Below are 19,625 nucleotides of genomic sequence, written 5' to 3'. Positions count from 1 at the left end.
TAATGTCAAGAAAGTTCGATATACCATTGATTTTTGTATTTTTTTTCCCCCCTCTCATTTCTCTTGTAAAGTTAACTGAAATGCTTGGTAAATAGCAAAGTAAGCCAAAAAAGCCCTTGATACAGCTGCTCCTGATGTGAACTTTTGGCTCTTTTTTACCCGCTGCTGCACTCTTCCTTTAAAACAGCTTTAAACACCCTTTTAAACGTGTCTATGAGACGGGTACGAAGGTGGACAATGCCTCTTTCTGAGGTTTACAGCCAGCTGACAGGTCTGCTTATGGATTCTCTCTCAACACTGGCTCCCCACTTAAAATAACTAAATGCAGCAGAGAAATTACAGGTTCTGTCTCCTGCTTCAGCTTCGAGCATCTAAGGAACTAGGAAAAACTCTCTGCAGTGCCTTTCCCTTCCCAGCTTGATAAACTCCCTCAGAAATGGTTTTGACTGAACAGATTTGTTTTCCCTCTTCTCTGTCACCTCTGTGTTTGTCTCCTTTCTCTCCTGTACATGATGGGGGATGACAGTAGTGCAACGTGGTTCTTGGACCAGCTTGTCCTGGGCTTTTTTCCCACCAAAATTGGCGAAGACCTCCTGTTTTTCTGACGGCAGAAAGTATGCTTTCCTCATTTATTTATTCTGACACCCCTTTTTAAAAAGTGCTGGTGTCTCCCTGCCCTTTCTCACTCGCTCTGCAGCACAGTAATCAGAGCGGAGGCAGCCTTGGTGGTGTGGTAAGCTGATGCTTCCCATTAGCACCTGGAAAGAGAAGTGTGTAACATTGAGCTCAACTTGAATTGTAGGAGCGGAAACTTCCTTTGCTGAGTCATTCTGGAAAGTTTTGGCTCAAGTGATTGAGCCCTTTCTGAGAAGGAGGCTGAAGATATCTGTTGAGGTTGTGTTTATGAAATGAGCTGGCAGCCACCTGCTTTGGGAGAAAGGCTTGGAGATGGATGAGTAGGTTGCTCTTGTACCTGTGGTGTCCTTTGGGGTATCCCTGAGCGGATCTGAATGGTGTTGGCCAGGGTTTAATCTCTGCATGTTTGCGTGGCATGAGTTTTGCTGTTACTGTTCAGCTATGGTGTGCTCCAGCTGCGAGGGTTGAGGTCTTCCCAGCAGTAGAAGTTCGGGAGCGTGTGGTGGTTAGCCTTTGGAAGCCCACATCTTCTGCGTAATCTGTGGCAGGGACTGGGGAAACTACTCTAGGAGACTGGGACCAACTGGGAGGAAGGGGAAGGAATGAAGATGGAGACACCCTGGTGCCTGCAAGAGATCTCCTGAGCCTACATGTGTGTTATTTGCTCTCCTGGCAGCCTGTGCTGTGCCCAGACTCATGTCCCCACATCGTATGAGGTGGCTCTTGTGCACGCTCTGTCCCCAGCTCCAGGCTCATCCTCTCTGGGAAAGCAACGAAGCCTCATCCCAAACACGAGAGCAGCTCCTATTTGCTGTGGCCTCCTTCTTGAGACTAGATTTTCCTTTTTTTTTTTTTTTTTTGCTAGGGAGCCACTGTCCTTTCCCTCCCTCACGTTGCCCAGAGATTGCTCAGCAGCACAGAAATGTTGCCATTTCATCTTTTCTTTTAAAAAATCTTTGGGAAAACATCACAGAAGGGCTTTTTTTTTTTCCCCTTCATTTATTTTTTTTTTTTTTCTGAAAGGTGAAAAAGAAAATGAATTACAGGCAAAGGAAAGGGAGCAGGTGACAAATGAGAAGAGCAGGGTTTGAATTTCAAGATCAGATCCTATCAAATCCTGACACCAAGTGCATCAGAGCCCAGCCTGCTGTGATGAACTGGGCTAATTGGAGATACCTGTGCTGGGGGGACTGGGGCAGGAAGGGCAGGGCTGCCAGCTAACAGCTAGCATCAGGAGTGTTATGGGAGAAGTGAATGGGATGTGATTGTCCCATTTCTCTTCCAAGGAAGGAAGGAGAGGGAGCCAAAGAAATCTGGTTGCAGCTACTTGGGAGCAAAAGCGTGGCGGTGGCCTTCATGTAAGGAGACTCCTTGCTGCAAGGTGCGGGTGCTAAAATGATTTTTATGTAAATAAATTTGCGCTGGTTTGAGAAGTTGAACAGCAACTGAGGGCTCCGTGTGCCAGCTTGCGACCTTGATCGAGGACCACAGGCACTGCTCTTGGCATAAGGGCTGTCGCCCTGCTGCTTCCCACCCCAGCGTGTCCGGTGCCTCTGATCCGTCTGCTGCTGCTGCTTAGAAGTTTCTAGCTTTTTATTCTGCAAAACCCCCTTGCCTGTAAGCTGAGTGCCCGTTGTGCTGGCAGGCTCTAGACCTCTCTCAGTAGCGGTGACAGAAGATGGGGAGCCAAGAAGCTGTGTGGTGACTGTGCCCACAGATACGATCCAGAGCTTGGGAGGGGTGAGAAATGATGCCAAGGAGAAACAGGCACTGGCTTTTAAAAGCAGGGGTTAAAACCCTTTTAATATTAAAGTGTAGCTGATGCCTGAAGTCTTGAGCACAAAAGCCAGTGCAGTCAGTGGAGAGATTCCTATTAACTCCGCTTAGGTATGGATGAGACCTTATAAGAGACCATCTTGTTGAGCAACTAATTAGAAACCTACCCCTCCTGTTGTATCCCAGTGCCCCCATCCCCCATTCCTGTGCACACTGTGTCCGCATCTTGCTCTGGCAGCTTCTTCATCCTCCAACTCTTTCCTGGCCCTGGCTCTCGATGCTTCCCAAACCCTCTAGGAGCTCTGGGATCCACCCAGAGAGTTGGCTTTTTTTCTTTTCTCATCCTCCTCTTGAAAGCAAAACCAATTGAGAGGAATTGGGAAGGCAGACTCCCTTTGCCTACTTTCCTCCTTGGCAAAATTAGAAGGGCAAGAAAAATATACAGGTTTTACAGCTACAAGCAAGATGCTGAGATGGGAGTTCCTGTATGGGGGGTTGGGGTGGGTAAAGTACACCCTATAAAGCAGCCAAACCTAAAAAATTTAATAAAATGCTAGCAGGAACAAACAAGAGGCGACAAAAATGACAAAAAGCTCCTGAGGTCAATCAAAGTTCAAGACTTGGTGAAAGAAGAAAATCTATGTATGTGTGAGAAAGAGGGAGAAGTAGCCATGATTGAGAGAAAGGAGACAAAAGGCGACAAGATAAATTGTGATTATCTGGTGGAATCAAGACACTTAACTGCCCAGTCTGATTCCTGAGGGGAAACAAATGGAGCTTATAACTTCGCACTGCAGAAGGATAATTTGTCCCTGTTTCCTCAGCCCTCTCCAGAGCCAGGTTGGCACTTGGGCTTGTGGGGGCTCAAACAGCATCCTTGGCGTGGCCCTGGGGAGAGCCAGAGCAAGCTGGTTTTCTTTCCAAGCGACCCGAGGAGGGTTTCTAACAGATGTGGTGCTCCTTGGGCTCCGCACACCCTGTCTGAGCAGGATCCTCTGCTTTTTTGACGATTTCCCGGTGATACAAACACCCATACGTGAAGGTGTTAGCACTGCTTTTGCAATCCTTTGGCAATTCCTATGAGAGAGTGTGGAGTCCAGCTGCAGAGCTGAATATCGCTGGGGCGGGTGCTGGCCTTGGTCTGGCCTCACCTCTGGGTGGGACAACAGCACCTTCCCTCTGGCCACCCTGGAAAATGGGATTTCTTGTGGTCTGTTGAATGGTGACCATGGCGCAGTTGCTCCAGCTGTGTGTTCGCCTTGTGCTATCCAGCTAGTCTGTTCCTCCTCTCTTCCTGCAGTAAATTGAGAGGGGGAAAAGATGTGGAGGGGAAAAGTAGGATTCGATAAATTGGAGCTAAAAAAATGGGTGGGAGGTAGCTTGCACAAACTTTTGTCACGGTGGTGAAAGTGGTGAAGGAGCTCAGCGTGCTCCACTGCGGTCCTCTTGCACTGCATGCCTGGTTTACACCACACGCCTAAATTTAACATTCCCCTGGGGTAAAGCTTGCAAAATTTAGAACAACAAATGACAAAGTGATTGCAAAGTCTCATTTCTTATTTCAGGGATCTGTTTCTCATCTTCTATTTAATTTGTTATTTTGATCTCTGTTTTATGCCTTTTATTTTTTCTTTTCCCCTTCTGTAATGAGTTTGGAGGTGCTCTTAGGATGGTGATTACTGACTGATGGATAGGTAAGGGAATAGATAAAGAGCTCTTAGTGTTTTCACCCTCACTTGTGAGGGTTTATTTAAGTTGGTATTTTCCTGTGATACAGTGCAGCTTACGCTTCAATGCTCTGAGCTTCCCTGTGTATGTCCTAATGAAGTTTCTTCAGTCTGACAAATAAAAGGAGAGAAAAGTTGAGGAAGGTATAGGCTCTGAATGTTCCTCACATGTTTCCCTTTCCTCTTCTTTTACCTGCTAAATCTGTCCTTGATTTTGCCGCTCTCGGACCAGAGAGCGGTCAAGCTCAACAATGCTGTTTCACAGGGATCTAGCTCTGCACATCTGCAGGCTGGCAGGAGTGAGAAATGTGAGTGGCATGATGCACTCTGTCCAGAAATGCCTTGTCTTGTTCTCCAGGTTATCCTGAATTTAGGAACTAAACTCCCTGACAGTGTGATGTAGCTGTAACACAAAGAGACAGAGAAGAGTTAAATGTTTGTTTGCTGGCTTTTTTTTTTTTTTTTTTTTTTTTTTTTCCCAACACACAAACCATGAATGCAACTATGATTAGAACTGGGTGAGACATAGTTTTCCTATTCAGCAGGAATTTAAAGATCGTTTCCCTTCCACTGAGATGCGACCGAGACCTTTTGGAGTTTGAAGTATTTGCAGTTCCAGAGAGAATCAGAGATACCCTGTTGATCTAGAGTTTTTGAATGAGATGTAAAGGGAGAAAGTCTGTTTCTCCCATTAAATTTGGCAGAATAGAGAAGTATGACCCTGGATTTATCTAGTTACTGCCGTGGGGACTGTCAGTCTTGCTTGTTTCCTGGGACAAAGAAACCTTTGCTAAGGATGGTTTCAGATGTCCTCCAAAATAAAACCAAGCTAGTAGCTTGCTTCATATCAAGACTCTGAGTTCTGAAAAAGTGTAGGGTCACTTTATATCTCTGTGTTGGCTTTACTGAAGAGATGGGAATGCTGCAGATGAACCAGCTGATGGCAGTGGTTTGGATAACGACTCTTGCTTTTGGGTCTTTGTTCAAAGGGTCTTTGATCATAACCCATCACTCGCTTGCACCTGTTTTGGTGGAAGGAATGTGTTTTTCCAGTGGTTAATTGTAGTTGCTCTTTCTAAAACAACTGCTGTTCCTTCTCCAAATAGAAATTTATCTGGGTTTGAGCACTGAGTTTTGCTGTGCTTTCATGCTCTGGAATATTCATCTTTAAGTATTACATTTTGTCCTCTTCATGGATATGTTCGAGATGGCCTGAGTCATCTTGCTCTTCCTTGTCATAAATGAAGCAGTTTGAGCTTTTAGAGCCCTTGTTAAGTGAAAAGCATTTTTGCTAGCTCTTGAACATTTGTGGCTCCCTTTTGCATCCAGTTTTGAAGATGATGAGGCCAGCCGAGCAGCTTGCAGAATTGCAGCCTTGGCAGAACCAGCTATATAGCCCTAAAGTCACTCCTCCAAGTGCCCAAAGAACACCGTGGCTCTGCCAGCCAGGCCATGGAAAGAGCTCCTTGTCTGCTTGGACCCCCAGGCCCACCAAAATGGCTGGTTTGGGGATGCTTTCCTCTGCAGCTGTGGTCCACCAGCCTTTTTCGAGGGCGTTGAGAGCAGGGTCACGAAAAGAGGGTTTCACCAAACAAGCCCCAATTGCCAAGCACTTTACCTGGCTGCTTGGTCCTCCCCGTTATTTGCCATGCTGTCTGTCACCCGAGTTTGTCCTGACAGCAATTTTATGTTGCACAAGGATGTCCCCCTGACTGTGATCAGTGGCCTTGGGACCTGCCAGGCAGCTGGGTCCTCGCTCAAGTGCGCTTCGTCAATGTTGTACAGCACTAAATTTTTAATCAGAAAGTCACACAGTGCTAAGTCAAATGCCTTACAAAAGTCTATTATTTCTTCGCAGTTACCTTTATCTGCCAAAATTGTAATCTCATCAAAGAATAAAATCAGGTTTGTTTGACAAGGCCTATTTTCCATAAAATTGTGTTGACTGGCATTAATTATGCTCCTATCATTTAGTTCTTTATTAATGGAATATCATATCAGCTTTTTCCATTATTTCTGCCATGATTGATGTCAGGCCAACCGGTCGGTAATTGCCCAGGTTAGGTTGCTCTGCTCGCCAAGCTGTGCTGCTGTGTTCACCCCCTGGTCTGCCAGAAGGGCAGTTAAATGAAATTTTGGCATCTGTTCTCCTCAGCCAGATGATTTGGGGTCGGGGAGTGCTCTCATATTGCCAAAGATGGCTCACACGGGGGATGTTGACTCCCATCTTTGAGGCCAGGCAGCCAAGAGGATCTCCCATCTTTATCTCTACCCACCAGCTTTTTTCCTCCTATTTTCTCCCCGATCCTGCTGAGGAGGGGACTGAGAGCAGCTGGGTGGGCAACAGACAGACATCCATGGTCAACCTGCCCCAGCAGACTTCAAATGCGATCAGAGGTGTCGTGGAAAGGTGCAAAATGAGTCAAGGAGCTTCTTATGGGGCTGAAATGTGGCTCCAAGGGCGGTGGCCGTCCCTTGCTTTTGGAGCAGTACAAGTCATCCCGCTCTGGGAGTGGTGTGGAGATCAGAGAGAGGACACGTGGCCCCACGCAGCAACTTCAGGGGGTCTGGGTTGCCTCTCGGGTGCTGTTAGGAAGAGACCTTTACAACCGCACACCCACGAGGGATGGCAGAGCAAAGCCTCTGTTGTCCAGGGTATTCAAGATGCTGCAGATGATGGCTTCAAATGTGATTTGGCAGAAGGTAGTGGTGGATTCGTCCCAGCGCCTCTCTGGGTGCGTGGGCTCCACGTATGCCAGGAAGACCAGCACTCGCTGCAGCTGCTGTTTAAAGCAAACCCCAGGTCTGTGTCTGGCTCCAGGCCCTGCCAAATCCCTGAGGCACCCGTGGGTGCCACATATGTGCTTTGGGCCTTGGGATGTTTGCTTTTCACTTGGAAATGTTGTTGTATCTGCTAGTGGTGCCCCTTGTCGGTGGGGGGGGGGGGGGGGGGGGGGGAGTGTGAGGGAGGTTGGTAGGCACTTACTGAGAAGAAGCATGGGTTCCTCCACTATCTCTAGTGCCCGAAATGGCCATGCTTCTGCTGAGCTAGTGTAACTCTCTCTTTTGATAAGGGTGAGGGAGGAGAGGAGCTGTGGTTGGGATTATCTGTGCTAGAGAGAACAGTATGACCATGCACACCTTGACTCCCCTTGCTGTTTGGGGATGGCCTGCATTCCCTGGCAAGCTGCATATGTTCAGGATTTCTTCCTCCCTGTCCCATTTTGCTCATTATTTCTTTCCTTTCCATCTCTCCCAGGTTCCTCAATTACTCAGCTGCTGGCCCGGGACCTGGACAACGATCCGCTGGTCTTCGGTGTGGTCGGTGAGGAGGCCAGCCGGTACTTTGCAGTGGAGAGCATGACTGGTGTTGTCTGGCTCAGGCAGCCCTTGGACAGAGAGGTAATGCCGTTTGCTACTGAGAGCATCCTCTGCCAAGGGGAGGGGGAAAAAAAACCAAACCCGTCTCTGCTCAGATAAATGATGGCTTTCCACCTTCTGTGGCAGCTGAGATGCAGCCTGAATGTTGCTCCCATTTGACATCGGGAATCCAGGTGTGTCCACGTCAGGGTCTGTCCCTAGCCACCTTGTCACCGTCCCCAGCTCAGTGGGGACACAGGGAATAAGCAGGGTGCTCTGGTTTGGTCTGGCTTGTTGGTTTTCCTGGATCCCGGAATAATATCTGTGAGGCTGGAAATAAAGAAAACAATAAATGGAAATGATCTGCCAAAGAGTCAGGATGCTCTTACGTTCAGGGAAATCTGCAGGCTCCCTCTTTAAACCTATATTCTGATTAAATCCTTTACTATTTAGAACAGTGTGTGGAGAGATGTGAGGTATCCCTGCTTTCTCAATCTCATCATGAGTTTTGATCATCTTGTGGATTCAGACTGCTGGACGCTAAATCTGGCAAGATTCTTGCCTTGGAGCTGTTTTACACCCCTGTTTTCAGTGGCAGCTTTGGTGTGCAAAGATGGTATCCCATCCTGGTGCCTGTTTTACAGAAGCCCTGGCCCTTGCTCTGTTCCTGGAGCAAGGAGGAAGGGACGGCGCAGGCGCTCTGTAAGACTGCAAAAAACACTACCTGACCTGCACCCCCAGGGCTGACAGTCTGTGCCGGCAGCCCGGGTCGGAGCCGGGCAGATGTGGGGATGGGGAGGAGCGGGGCGGTGGATGCTGCTCAGGCTGGGGACGGGCAAACCCAATTCCACAGCGTTAAGAGCGAGGCTCTGGAAAAATAAAACTTTTTTCTTCACCCCTCTCCCCTCCGCCTCCCCGTGCCAACAGCTGCTGGCATGAGTCATAAATCTTCTCTTATTCAAATGCTTACCTCTTCCCAATACTTATGATAACAGCCTTAAGCTGAGGAGGGTGATCAATAGATTTTTAGGTGGCTTTTGATGGAGGGTAGGAAGAGGAGGAGCTGAGCAGAGCTTGCATGTATGGCCAGGCTGAACTGGGAGAGGAGCCTGCACCCGTCAACTGATCCGAGGGGCTCAAAGTCAGCAATACACGGAAAAGGGTGAGGACAGACATATGCACAGCTTGGTATGGATAAGGGAAAAGGTGTGAAAAATGCCAATTCCGTGGTGGAGGAAGCTGGATGGCGTGGGAGGGGAAGGGATGGAGGGTGGGCAGCGCGCTGGGAGCAGAGAATGCTGGCCTGGATGAATGCGATCAAAAAGTCAGGGGAGGGAACGCCATATAAGAAAAGTGGTGAAGAAAAAAAAGCAAGAGAACAATTCTTGTACAACAGAGGAGAAAGAGAGACTTGAAAAGAGAGAGGGAGTCATAGTAAGGTAAATGATGCAGGAAAAGGGAAAAAATGGAGAAAAAGAGGAAGGAGCGGATGTATAAAGGCAAAACAAATCTAAAATGTTTTTACTCCCACAAAGATTAGAAGGAAAACAGGTCTTAAAAAAAAAAAAAAAAGACACAGCCCAAGTTTAAAAAAACTATGTGCTGAAATGAAGGGGGGAGACAAATTAGCATGTGGCAGCTTTCTCTGATTATGTTATCAAGTTTTTAAAATTTAAATGCTCAACAGGTTGTTTCTTATCTCTTATTTTTCCTTTCTTCCCTACTGCTTTGTCCCTCGCGGTGCCACCGATGCGTGGCGGGGGGGGGAAGGCGGTGAAAGGCACTGACGCAGCAGGGTGGGATGTCACAAGGAGCAGAGGTTCTCCTCTCCATCTGCATTTCAGCTCTTTCTTCTGCCTGCAAGCATTCCCCAGCTAGGAAAGGCTTTATCAGGTTGAATTCCCCGGCTGTTTGGACGGAGTGGGGGAGGCTGGGGGAGCAGATGTGGGGGCAGGGGGGTGCATGCTCTGGTAAACTGTCTCCCCAAACCCTTCTCCAAGATGAACTGCTACCCTGGTGCAAGCAGAGCTCCCAGTCCGGGCGCTGCTACCTGTCCCTGAGCTGATCTTATTAGGAATAAATCAACCAAATCTGTAGCATGGAGAGCCATTTCAAGCTTGCTTTCCAGCCTTACCTGCACGATGCTTTGGAAACGTCAAGCTGCTGTGCTCTGGCAAAAAAAAAAGGGTCACTGGGGGTGGGAAGGAATGCTGGAGAAGGAAGGGATTGCTGGGACTGAGGGAACTAAAACACCAGACGGAGCCCAGGCACCAGATAGATGTGATGGCCCAAGTCCTGCTGTCCAACCCTGCATGATTTCTGGTCAAATGTGAATGAAACGATCGCTGAAAATGTGAATGAAACGATGGAAAAGAAAGGTCAGGAAGAGGTCTGCTTCCACTAGCAATATCCCCCTGCATTGCCACCAAAATAATTCCCTCTTCCCTACTTGTCCCTCACCCCAGCACCAGTGACTTTAATCTATTACCATTTAAGACCAAGCTGTTAATTTAGTTAAAGCAATAAGGGGCAGAGAGGACTGCACAGGCAATTTTTTTGAATGGGCTTATGGGATTTCAGCCAGTTCTTACTACGGACCCTGGGTTTATCCCAACATTCCCAGCTATGTGATATCCCAAGAACTGCTGCACGGCAGGTAAGTTGGGAAAGCAGCAGCAAGATTTAGATGTCCTCAGTCATCCTGCGTTGCCTCGTCATCTCGAACCAAAGCTAATCACACAGCTTTTTCATTGGACTTCCTTCTCTTTTTGCATCGTCCCTGTATCTGGCAGTCAGAGGAGGTGCCACAGTACAACCCGGGGTGCAAACTGCTTCTCTCTGCCTTGCACTTACTCCCGCTTGATGCTACAAGCAGGCAGCCTGCGGCATCGAGGAGAGACCTGGGGCTCGCCAGCACGCTGCGGAAGGTTAAACAGCAGGCTCCTCTCACCCATTTCAGCCTATCTGTCTGTTTAAAGAGCTCGGCTGCTAGCTGGGGAGCTGGTTCCCTAGTCCCCACATCCTCCTGACCCAGGGCAGCGCAGCTCTCTGCGCCTCTGAAATACACTGGAGCCCTGCTGGCATTAATATTTCTCAGCGTTTTATACTCAATGTAGGTAATTGCACTCAAGCGCCCCTCCTCTTCTCGAAGGTCCTGAAAGCATTTTGCATGTAATAATGTTGGCTAAAAGTCCCAAGCCTGACATCTGCAGATAAACACTACAGTATCTTTAATTATATGTTTTTCTCCTCCTTCCCTTTCAGACTAAGTCAGAATTCACAGTTGAATTTTCTGTCAGTGACAGCCAAGGGGTAAGTGTGACTTCTCATTTCACGGTCTGCGGCACGGGCAGAGGGGAGAGGATGAGCGTGGGTTGCTGGGGGACCTTCTGCATCACCCTGGGGGGATCTGGGGAGCAGGGGTCACCCCTGGCCGTGACTTGCCAAAAACCTAAGTCAGAAAACACCGCCACACGCTTGCTTTAGGTTTTAAATCCATCCGTAAAGCTGACGCCTGCTCCCTGTCGTTACCCTTGTGACCGCAGGTGATCAAAGGGACGGTCAACATCCAAGTCGGAGACGTGAATGACAACGCCCCGCAGTTCCACAACCAGCCCTACAGCGTCCGCATCCCCGAGGTAGGGATCGCCGCAGCCTCTCCCGGCAGCCTGGCTTCCAGCCCTTCCCTCAGTGGCCACTTTTGCCCTCTGGTTGCCACCTCAGGGCTATCTGCCTGGCTGCGGGAGGGCCACGGAAGTACTGGACTGTCCTCCTGCTCTTGACCCTCGCAGGGGCTGGGGAGAGGATTAAGCCTCTGGAGGTTATTGTTGCTTGAAAATGGGCAGAAGCAAAGCGACAGTGTTTTGGATGTTGGGGGAGGGCAGGTCGAAGAAGAGGTTTGGAGCTCGGAGCCTTTGTAGCGTTGGTGATCTCTTTCCCATGACAAATGTGAAGTTTGAAATTAGCTGTAAAGAGGAAACTGTTTCTTTTTCTCTTCCTTTGAGCCAGGGGGCATGTGCAGCTCTTGTCATATAGTTGTGTCTTGAGGCAGGAATAAATATTTCTCCAAATGCTTGATTTCTGGCAGACTCCTGCCTAAAGGCTTCTGTGCTTGCTGGTGGTCTCTTTTAACAGCTCTGTAGCAGGACTCATCCCATGATGTTCTAGGAATAAAGTAGGTAGGAAGGGACTGCAGGAGATCATCTGGTCCAAGCTCCCACTAAAGCAGAGAGAATTTTCGTATTAGATCAGGTCGCTCAGGGCTTTCTCCAGCCAAATGTTGAATGTCTCCAAGGACAGGGTTTCCACACCCTTCTGCAGCTCTCTCGGTGTGCTGGCCATTGCCAGGGAGGTGGCACCTAGTCATACCGTCAGGGAGAGCTTCTGCACCTAGAGCTTAGCTTGGCAGAAATACGCCGGGAACTTACAGATCTGGTGTGAATTTAGGCTTTGAGTATGGGGAGTGGAAGGTGTCTGCTGGTTCTAGGAGGACAAGGCCAAGGTATTAAAGTTGAAACGGGGGATTAGTAGGGCATTACACATCCTCCAGTGGAGGCAGCCTCTCCTTCTTGCACCCTGGTGCCAGGGCAGAGCCTGTTTTTCCCAGAGCATGTCTCGGGGTGTGGATGAGGTCAAGTGTGTGTCTGTGTGTGTGAAATCAAGCAGTCTTTGGTAATTGAGAGGTACAAACGATTGTGTTACAACGGTTTATTTAATATGCTGCCTGCTGATGCCCTGCCGTGCTGGGCTTTGATCTTTCCCTGTCCCTCTGCTGCGAGGATGAGGTTTCTTCATTAAGTTGCTTGTGATGTATGATCCGGGAGTTTTAGTCTCATCTTTGCGCCAAGTCATCTGAAACCTCCCTTTGAGAATGACACTGGGTCAGAGTAATTTCTTCTCCTCTTTAAAGCGTGAACGGTGCAGAAATGACTTGGCAAAACCTGCACGAGCTGCTCCTCGCTCTCACCTTTCTGCTCGGACCTCTGGAAGCTGATGGGTGACCACCCTGAGTTGTTACCACTCCTCCTGGTGATGGTCTGACTGCAGAGGTCTGCAAAGCAAAAGGAGTGTCAGTAGGGCTGAAGGAGAATAGCCTCTTCTCCCCTGCCCTCAGATTTACCTCTGGTTTTGCTCTTTACAACACCTGGTACAGAGGACTCCCTTCTGCACGTGAAGAGATGGAAAGTGGGTTTCTGTATCTCCCCTGGGAACTGGTGCTGTGTTAAACCCTGGTGTTTATACACCTGGGGCAGGTGTGCTGGATCTCCTCTTGCTCGTCACTTCTGCCCTAAGAGCCAATATTGCAAATCTTAAGACTTAACACATTTCTGATCTTAACTTGCTTCAAGCTTGGGGAGCCGGGAGGGCAAAGGTCCAGCGCTGGTGTGGAAAATTAAGGCTGGCTGAGGAAAGGGAACTTGTGGGCGGGTGACCTGGCCAAAAAAAATAAATAAAAGAAGCAGCAGATGAACCCCAGAGCCTCCCTCTTGGATGTCATGCTGCTTTGCATGTGAACTGCCGGGTTCTGCCGGGAGGGATTTCCAGGACCGTCTGATTGTTCGGGGTATAGCAAGCACAGGGCTTCCCCCTGCGCTCACCCGCTCTGCCACTTGGCCTTCAGAGCTGTGCTTTTCTGGAGGTTGGCCTAATCTAATTACAAGGCATCGTGTGCCGGTTTCCAGTTTCTATCCATGATCTTTAACCAAGGGCACCAATCAGAGGTAATGAGCCACAAACTCGTTGCTCAGCCAGCGTCCTGGAGGCGTTTCTGTTCCTCTGCCGGGGAGGCAGCCTTTCCTTGTCAGGCACTGCGAGAGGAGGGGGTAGGGTCCCACCACCTAAGGAGGGACCCTCCAAGGGCTACAGCCCGAGGGAGATGCGAGCAGTGACTTTCCTCCTCGTGTGCTGGCATGACTCGCAAGGAAAAGATGCCTCTCTTACTTTGAGAGCTTTGCTGGGCCACGGGTTGTCCCTGTTGCTTGTCCACAAGTACTCGAAGCTGGAGGTGACGTGGCGTGGAGATGTGGCTACAGAGGCAGGGGACACCTGGGATGCAGCTGAGGCTGGGGAACCAGTCATGGTAGGGGATGACAGCATCCCCAGGTCTACCCCCTGTGCTCTAGATGGCTCCGGCCACGGTGAGCAGCAAGGGCATGGGTAGCGAAATCTGTCTCGAAGGCCAGCCAGCCCAAGCCAGAGGGCCAATAGCTAATGATTAAAGAGGGGCTGGAGCCTGGGGATGGAGAAGAGGCTAGCAGAAGTGCTAGTGCGGCTTTGCATAGACTGGCTCTGTGCAGAATTGGCAGCTAATGAGGGTTTTTCTCTTTTTAATTTTGAGATAAATGGATGTATCGATTTGCAGTTGTCCTAGCTAATGGAGCAGCAACAGAAAGGCTATTTAAACCTCACTGCTATTGTGTGGCACTAGGAAAGTCAAAAGAAGAGTGTGCATAAATAAATGGAACATGGAATAAACTGACCTTTAAAAACAATACTGACTTTAAATACTCACCCTGGTGTTTTACACAGTTCGCTTGACTTGAGAATGGGAATTTATTTGGGTACGGGCTGCGGACACGATTCCTCTGTAGCGTGGGGAGGAGGGGGGGAGAGTTAAACCGTGGGCTCCTCCGTGTTGCAGCAGCTCCAAATATACAGACCAGGGATCGTTCGTGTGTTGGGCTGGTGCCACTGGTCCTCTGTGCTTGTCATGCCTTAATCACATCCCCGGCACCTGCCTGGAATAGCTGAGCGAGGGCCCGCGCGTCGGGAGAGGGACGTTGCTCCAGCGTAATCGTCCGTTCCGTCTGGGCAAGGGCGCCCCGTGATTTGCTTGTCAAAAGGCAACGAGGCAGCGCGGACGCTTTCAAGTCTGTAAAGAAAAGGGGAATCCTGCTAGAATTGGCAACTTAATTCACCAAGCTGGCCTCGACAGAGCTCATTAAGTTCTCGTGTATTCATTTCAGGCTAATGGCTGTCATGCTGACTGCTGTTTGATTTGCTGTAATAGACTTTTATGGCTTTCCAGTTTTGCTAGGACGTGTGTGCCTGTGTCTGTGCCCTGTGGTGCTGCTGTAGTACATTAGTTAGCCGCTCATGTGCTTGCTACTCTGACCTTCAGGGTTTGTTCTCCTCTTGGATGCATCCCTTGCACTTCACCTCCTGCACATGCTCTTTTTTACCCTCCTCATCCTCAGTCAGACCCAGGGCATCTTGTTTCTGGGAGTCTCGGGGTTTGGCTTTTAAATCGGGAGAGATACACTGCTGAGCCCGTGGCAGGCTGTTGTGGTGATGCCTCGGTTTCTGACGAGTCCGATCTGCTTTATCTGATCTATTTTTCCATTTGACTGGATCTGTAGGAAACTCAGCCCTGTTGGATTGCCACAGTTCAATGCTTTTATGTGAAGCGAGCGAGTGAAGTGGAGCCAAGCCCCCCCGTGTTGGTTTTGTGGTACCCGGTGCGCTGTTGGGATCGGGGCGGACTGTTCCCCCTGGGTGCCTGCTAGGCTTTTCTGTCCCAGCTTCCAAGCACGAGACCTTCTGAGGCACACAGCCCTCCAATTGCCTTTGAAGCGAACAACCTTTAAGCCTATGATTTAAAGGCATGGCTCTGCAAGGCGCTCTTCTGCATCTGCTACTTGCAGGTGCTGTGCCGTCTACAGGACCACATCTTGGGTCCTGCAGAGGTTCCTCAAATGTTGAGGCTGTTGTGTGGTGTGGTAACCAAGTCCTGGTACATTCTTGCAAAGAGCTGTTTTCCCCCACGACTCCCCAGCATCCTGAGCCTGCTGATCAAGTTCAAACCATCCGTGGCCTTCTCTTGGCCCTGGAACATCGTCAGTCTTCACGTGTTGACAGAAAGGTCACTTAATTAATGGGTTCTTTGTTGAACGTTCCCTCAGGAGGTTTCCAGTAGGATTTTCTCTCCTTCGGTGCTCTCCCCACCTCACTCCTCCTGTTACAGTTAACACACTGAGTGATTTATAAAGTAATATCTATTACTGGGTTACATCTTCCAGCAAAAAGCTGTCCCCGGCCAGGCTCTGGGCCAGAGACTGCTGTTTAGCACCCCAGCCATTCACGAGGTGACAGTTGCACCATGAAAAGTATCTGTAACTTGACAGGAGATATTAATTATAACCGGACTCCATTTTCAGCAGGCACCCACCGCATCTATAACCACAGCCAGCCGCCTTGGGACTGTGCTCATCTCCTCATATGTTCAAGCAAGCGCCAGTAAGAGGCATGGCTGTGGGAAAGGAGTTTAAAAATAGAAAGGAAAGTTTCTGGGCAGTACACAGCATCAGCTAGGCAACTACAGTCCAGCTTGCAGGTCTCACATCTTCTGAACTCAGCCCTGATTTATGAATTTATTTTAATTGGGAGGCAGGCAGGCACTTACCATCAACAGCAGTCCCTTCTGCTCAGGGAGTAGCCTTTGGGATTGAGCCTTCACAAGCTGCTGGTCACTGTTTCCATCCTTAATATGGTGATGTAGTTGCAATAGTGGCTTTTATGATTTTTTTTTTTTTCTTTTTTAATTTTGCAGAAAAGTGTTTGGTGGGGAGGGTGAAAGAAAGGAGGGGACCGTCACTGCCCTGTCACATTATGCAGCCTGGAACCAGACCATGCTAGATGGTGGGCAGGGGCAGGGAGGAGGATCAGAGAAAGCCCCAAAAGCCCTAGCTGTAATTAAAATTATTATTTTGCTTTAATGGTAATAATGTTGGTAATTACATCAGTTTCCCTGCCATCCTGCCCAGGAGTCTTCAGGGGCTCATATAATTCTATTGCGATGGCTCCGAGGCCTGACGCTGCGCATACGAAGCAGCTGCAATGAGCGTGAGCTCCCACTTCAGCCACATTAGCCATTCCCTTGCACACTCCCAGGCACCTTTTGGTTTGTTTTTTTTTTTTTTTCCCCTCCTTTAAATTGAAGGAGATGATAACAGAGCTGATAAGAAAGATGTTCCCGCCACATTGCAAAATGACCTATAATCGTTGCCGGCTGTTTTCCTTCCTCGTGTTGGTTTGTTGTTTTTTTGAGGTTTTTTTTTTGTTTGTTTTTTTTTTTTTTTCCCTCCTTTTTTGCCACCGCTTCTTCTCACTGACTGTTTTCCTTCTCTCCCTGCCCTTATGCTTCCGTGTGGATTTTAGAACTGCACAAATAATTTACGACGAATAAGTAATCCAGCCGTCCCTCTCCCTCTGCCACGTTTGCGCACACAAAATTCGCAAGCGTATTGAACTCTCCTCCACAGGACTTCAGATGCAATTCTATTTATTTATTTATAGAGTGGTGGGATTTTCTGGTTTTTTTTTTTTTTTTTGGGGGGGGGGTTGTTTGCTTTTGGTTTTGTGTGTTTTTTTAAAAAAAACTTCCTAGAAAGGCAACAAAAAAAAAAGTAGCCTATTATTCAAGCTGTTTTCATTAAATACTGCTGGCCAGAAGCAAGCTGTTTCTTTTTCCTGGGCAGGCGAGCATCTCTGTCTCCCCTCCACCCTGCCATCCCTTTGGCATGGCTGGTGCTGGGGGCCGAGGGTAAACCTCTCGCCTCGGGTGCCTGCTGGAGAAATGGGAGGTGAGGCTTTGACTGGTGCTCACCGTAGCAAGAAGGTCCTTGTCGCACAGGTACGTGGCAATAATCTGTGGCAGGTGAAACATTTGCCAAACTTCCCATGCATCTTCTTTTTAAATTGTGTTTATTGTTGCTGAGTTTCAAAGCCAGCTTCCGTGAGTCCTGAGGGAGTAGCGACAAAATAGCGGGTTAGATCTCCATACCATCTCCCTGGCTTCACACAACTGGTCACCATGCATTTGTTTTGACGTTTCTCCTTTCCAGATCTTTTTTTTTTTTTTTTTAATTATTATTTTTGAATAACCTTTAATTACTTTCCAACTTTGTCCAGCAAACTCGTGGAAGCAGAGACACATCGTGAAGGGTGTGCCTTTCCTTCAACAGTCTTCAGTGTAGGCGTACTGTCTATCTATTAAAAAGCCATCTCTTAGCTGGATGAGATAATCCTTTTGAGAGGGTTTCATCTGCTCTGTAATCACTAGGTAGAATATAATATCCCTCAAAGAAATTCTGCCTTCTCCCCTCCTCTCCCAACCTCAGCCTGCATGATCCACCAAGACGGGGCTATTTCTATATTGCTTGGGAAGACTGAATGTTAAAACGAATCTTTACGTGGAGAAAATTGCCGAGTCAAGATTTTGCCAGCGGTGCCATGGGACGCCCTTTTCCATCAGTAATTGAGAGGCCGTGCGAATGCCCGTCGCCTGCCTTGGGCTGGCGTGGAAGAGCAGCAAGAAGGGGAGCGGAGAAAGCAGCGAGCGGGCAGGGACCGAGGGACGTGAATAATGCACAAGTCGTCAGGCTGAGTTTGCTCTGACGCGTGGGATGCCATGTGTGTTGGCACACTGGCTACGTTTGGCTCTGGGGCGAGTTTGTAAATATTCATAAAGATCCCCACTTTCCACATGCAAGCGAAATGGAAACGGGCTGTTTAAGTGCAGGGAAGTGCGGGCGCTGTCTTGGGTAAGTCGTTCTGGCTTTCGGATGCTGGCGGCTCCTTTGGGCAAGAGCTTGGAAGCACACCAGGCAGCAGCTGCCATCTTCTCCCTGCTCTTCTCTGCCAGCACCGAAGAAAAGCGCTTAAACAAAACAGGCTGGAGTGCACTGGGTGAAACGGCATTTGAGCTAAAGGGTTTGCCCAGCAGATACTGGGGAAATCCGTGGGATTTACGAAGAAACTTTTCGCGGGGTGCGGTGCTCATTAAGGAGTCGCGCTGCATCTGTTTGATGTGGCGTGGCTTGGGCACGGGGGCTTGCGTGGGGCTGGGAGGCTTGTGGAGGTCTCTGCCTGCATGGAGGAAGCTCTTGTGTGGCGAAGCAGGTGCTCAGACCTGGAAGCATCTTTCCTTCTGAAGGTCATCTGCGTGCAAGTTTTTGTCGTTATTGCTGATGGCGTATGCTGTGACACCAGGCGGAGAACATCAGAGGGTCTTGAGTGATGTCCTAGCATCCTAGGGAAAAAGACAGTCTCTACCTCTAGCAGCCCTGTCACTTGTTTGGCTTCACTGGTGAATAGGAGACCCTGGTCCTTTAAAATACGTGCCCGAGGAGCGAAATGAGAGACGCAACGGAAACTACTGGGGCGGAAAACTCCAAATGGCGTGGAAGTAATGTGTAAAGTGTCCTGGAGATAACAGTCATTTCCACCAGGCAAAACTTGGGCTCTTTCTGGAAGGATACTGCAGCAAGGAGGGGGGGCCGGCCTGAAAATTAGAAATAGTTGTGCTGTTTGGACCAGCGTAACACTGGGGTAGGCGAGGGGGGCGGGGGAAAGCAGAAAGGGGAGAAAAGAGCAGATTTGGAGCTGAAAGGAAAGCTAGCGTGGGACAGCGAGCAATTTGGTGCCTCTGTGGAGGAGCCATCGTGCTGGGAAAATAAGACTCCCAGAACCAAAGAAATAATCTCGGGGCAGAGGAAGAGAAAGTGTACAGAAACGTTCTCCGAGCGAGGAGCAGCCAGATGAAGGGAGGAAAGGTAACCTGGACAAATCAGTAATCATTCCTCTTGGAAGAAAATGGGGAACAAGGGAAAACATCCTCACTCGCGGCGCTCCCGAGCAGCCCTGGGACGTAGGCTCGCTCTCAGGCGTTCTGTAGGAATTTCTTCCTATGGGTGCCGAGACCCAGTACCCCCAAAGCTCTGAGTTTATTGCGGGCGTCCATCGCAGCCCTGTCCCCGAGGTCAGGGCGGGGTGTGAGCCTCAGGATGGCCAACGCCAAGCGGTGGCGGCGGCTCCTCGGGGTCCCCGCGGCCCCGCCGGCAGCGAGGGGACCAGGTCGCGGGGAGCGGGCACGCTTCCTCGGGAGCAGGAAGGGCGGCTCGTGGTCCCACGGCATCCCTCCCTGCGGGGGCGATGGAGGCTCGGGCTGGAAGGCTGCGCTTTCCCAGGGGGGCTGGAAGCACCCAGGCGGGGCGTTCGAGTATAATTACACTTACACATCTGGGCAGCAGATGGCTTCAAGGTCTCTTCCTTGTCCCCCCGGTAGGAGGAAGGGCTCTCTGTTGCCAGAAACACGAGGAGCTAATGAATGTGACCTGCTAGCAATTA

General features: G+C 49.4%; 1 protein-coding gene across 1 annotated transcript in view; it reads left to right on the top strand.

Annotated features, from left to right (window-relative positions):
- LOC122154873 (cadherin-23-like) overlaps positions 1–19,625 on the top strand; it is a 165,373-nt gene that overhangs the window by 44,859 nt on the left and 100,889 nt on the right. Inside the window, 3 exon segments of the mRNA XM_042807848.1 lie at positions 7,399–7,541; positions 10,764–10,811; positions 11,045–11,137. Coding sequence (XP_042663782.1) covers positions 7,399–7,541; positions 10,764–10,811; positions 11,045–11,137 — 284 coding nt within the window.

The sequence above is a fragment of the Tyto alba genome, unplaced genomic scaffold (assembly GCF_018691265.1).
Source record: "Tyto alba isolate M040663 unplaced genomic scaffold, T.alba_DEE_v4.0 Super-Scaffold_1, whole genome shotgun sequence".
Lineage (NCBI taxonomy): Eukaryota > Metazoa > Chordata > Aves > Strigiformes > Tytonidae > Tyto > Tyto alba.
This window is presented reverse-complemented; position numbering and strand designations above follow the sequence as displayed.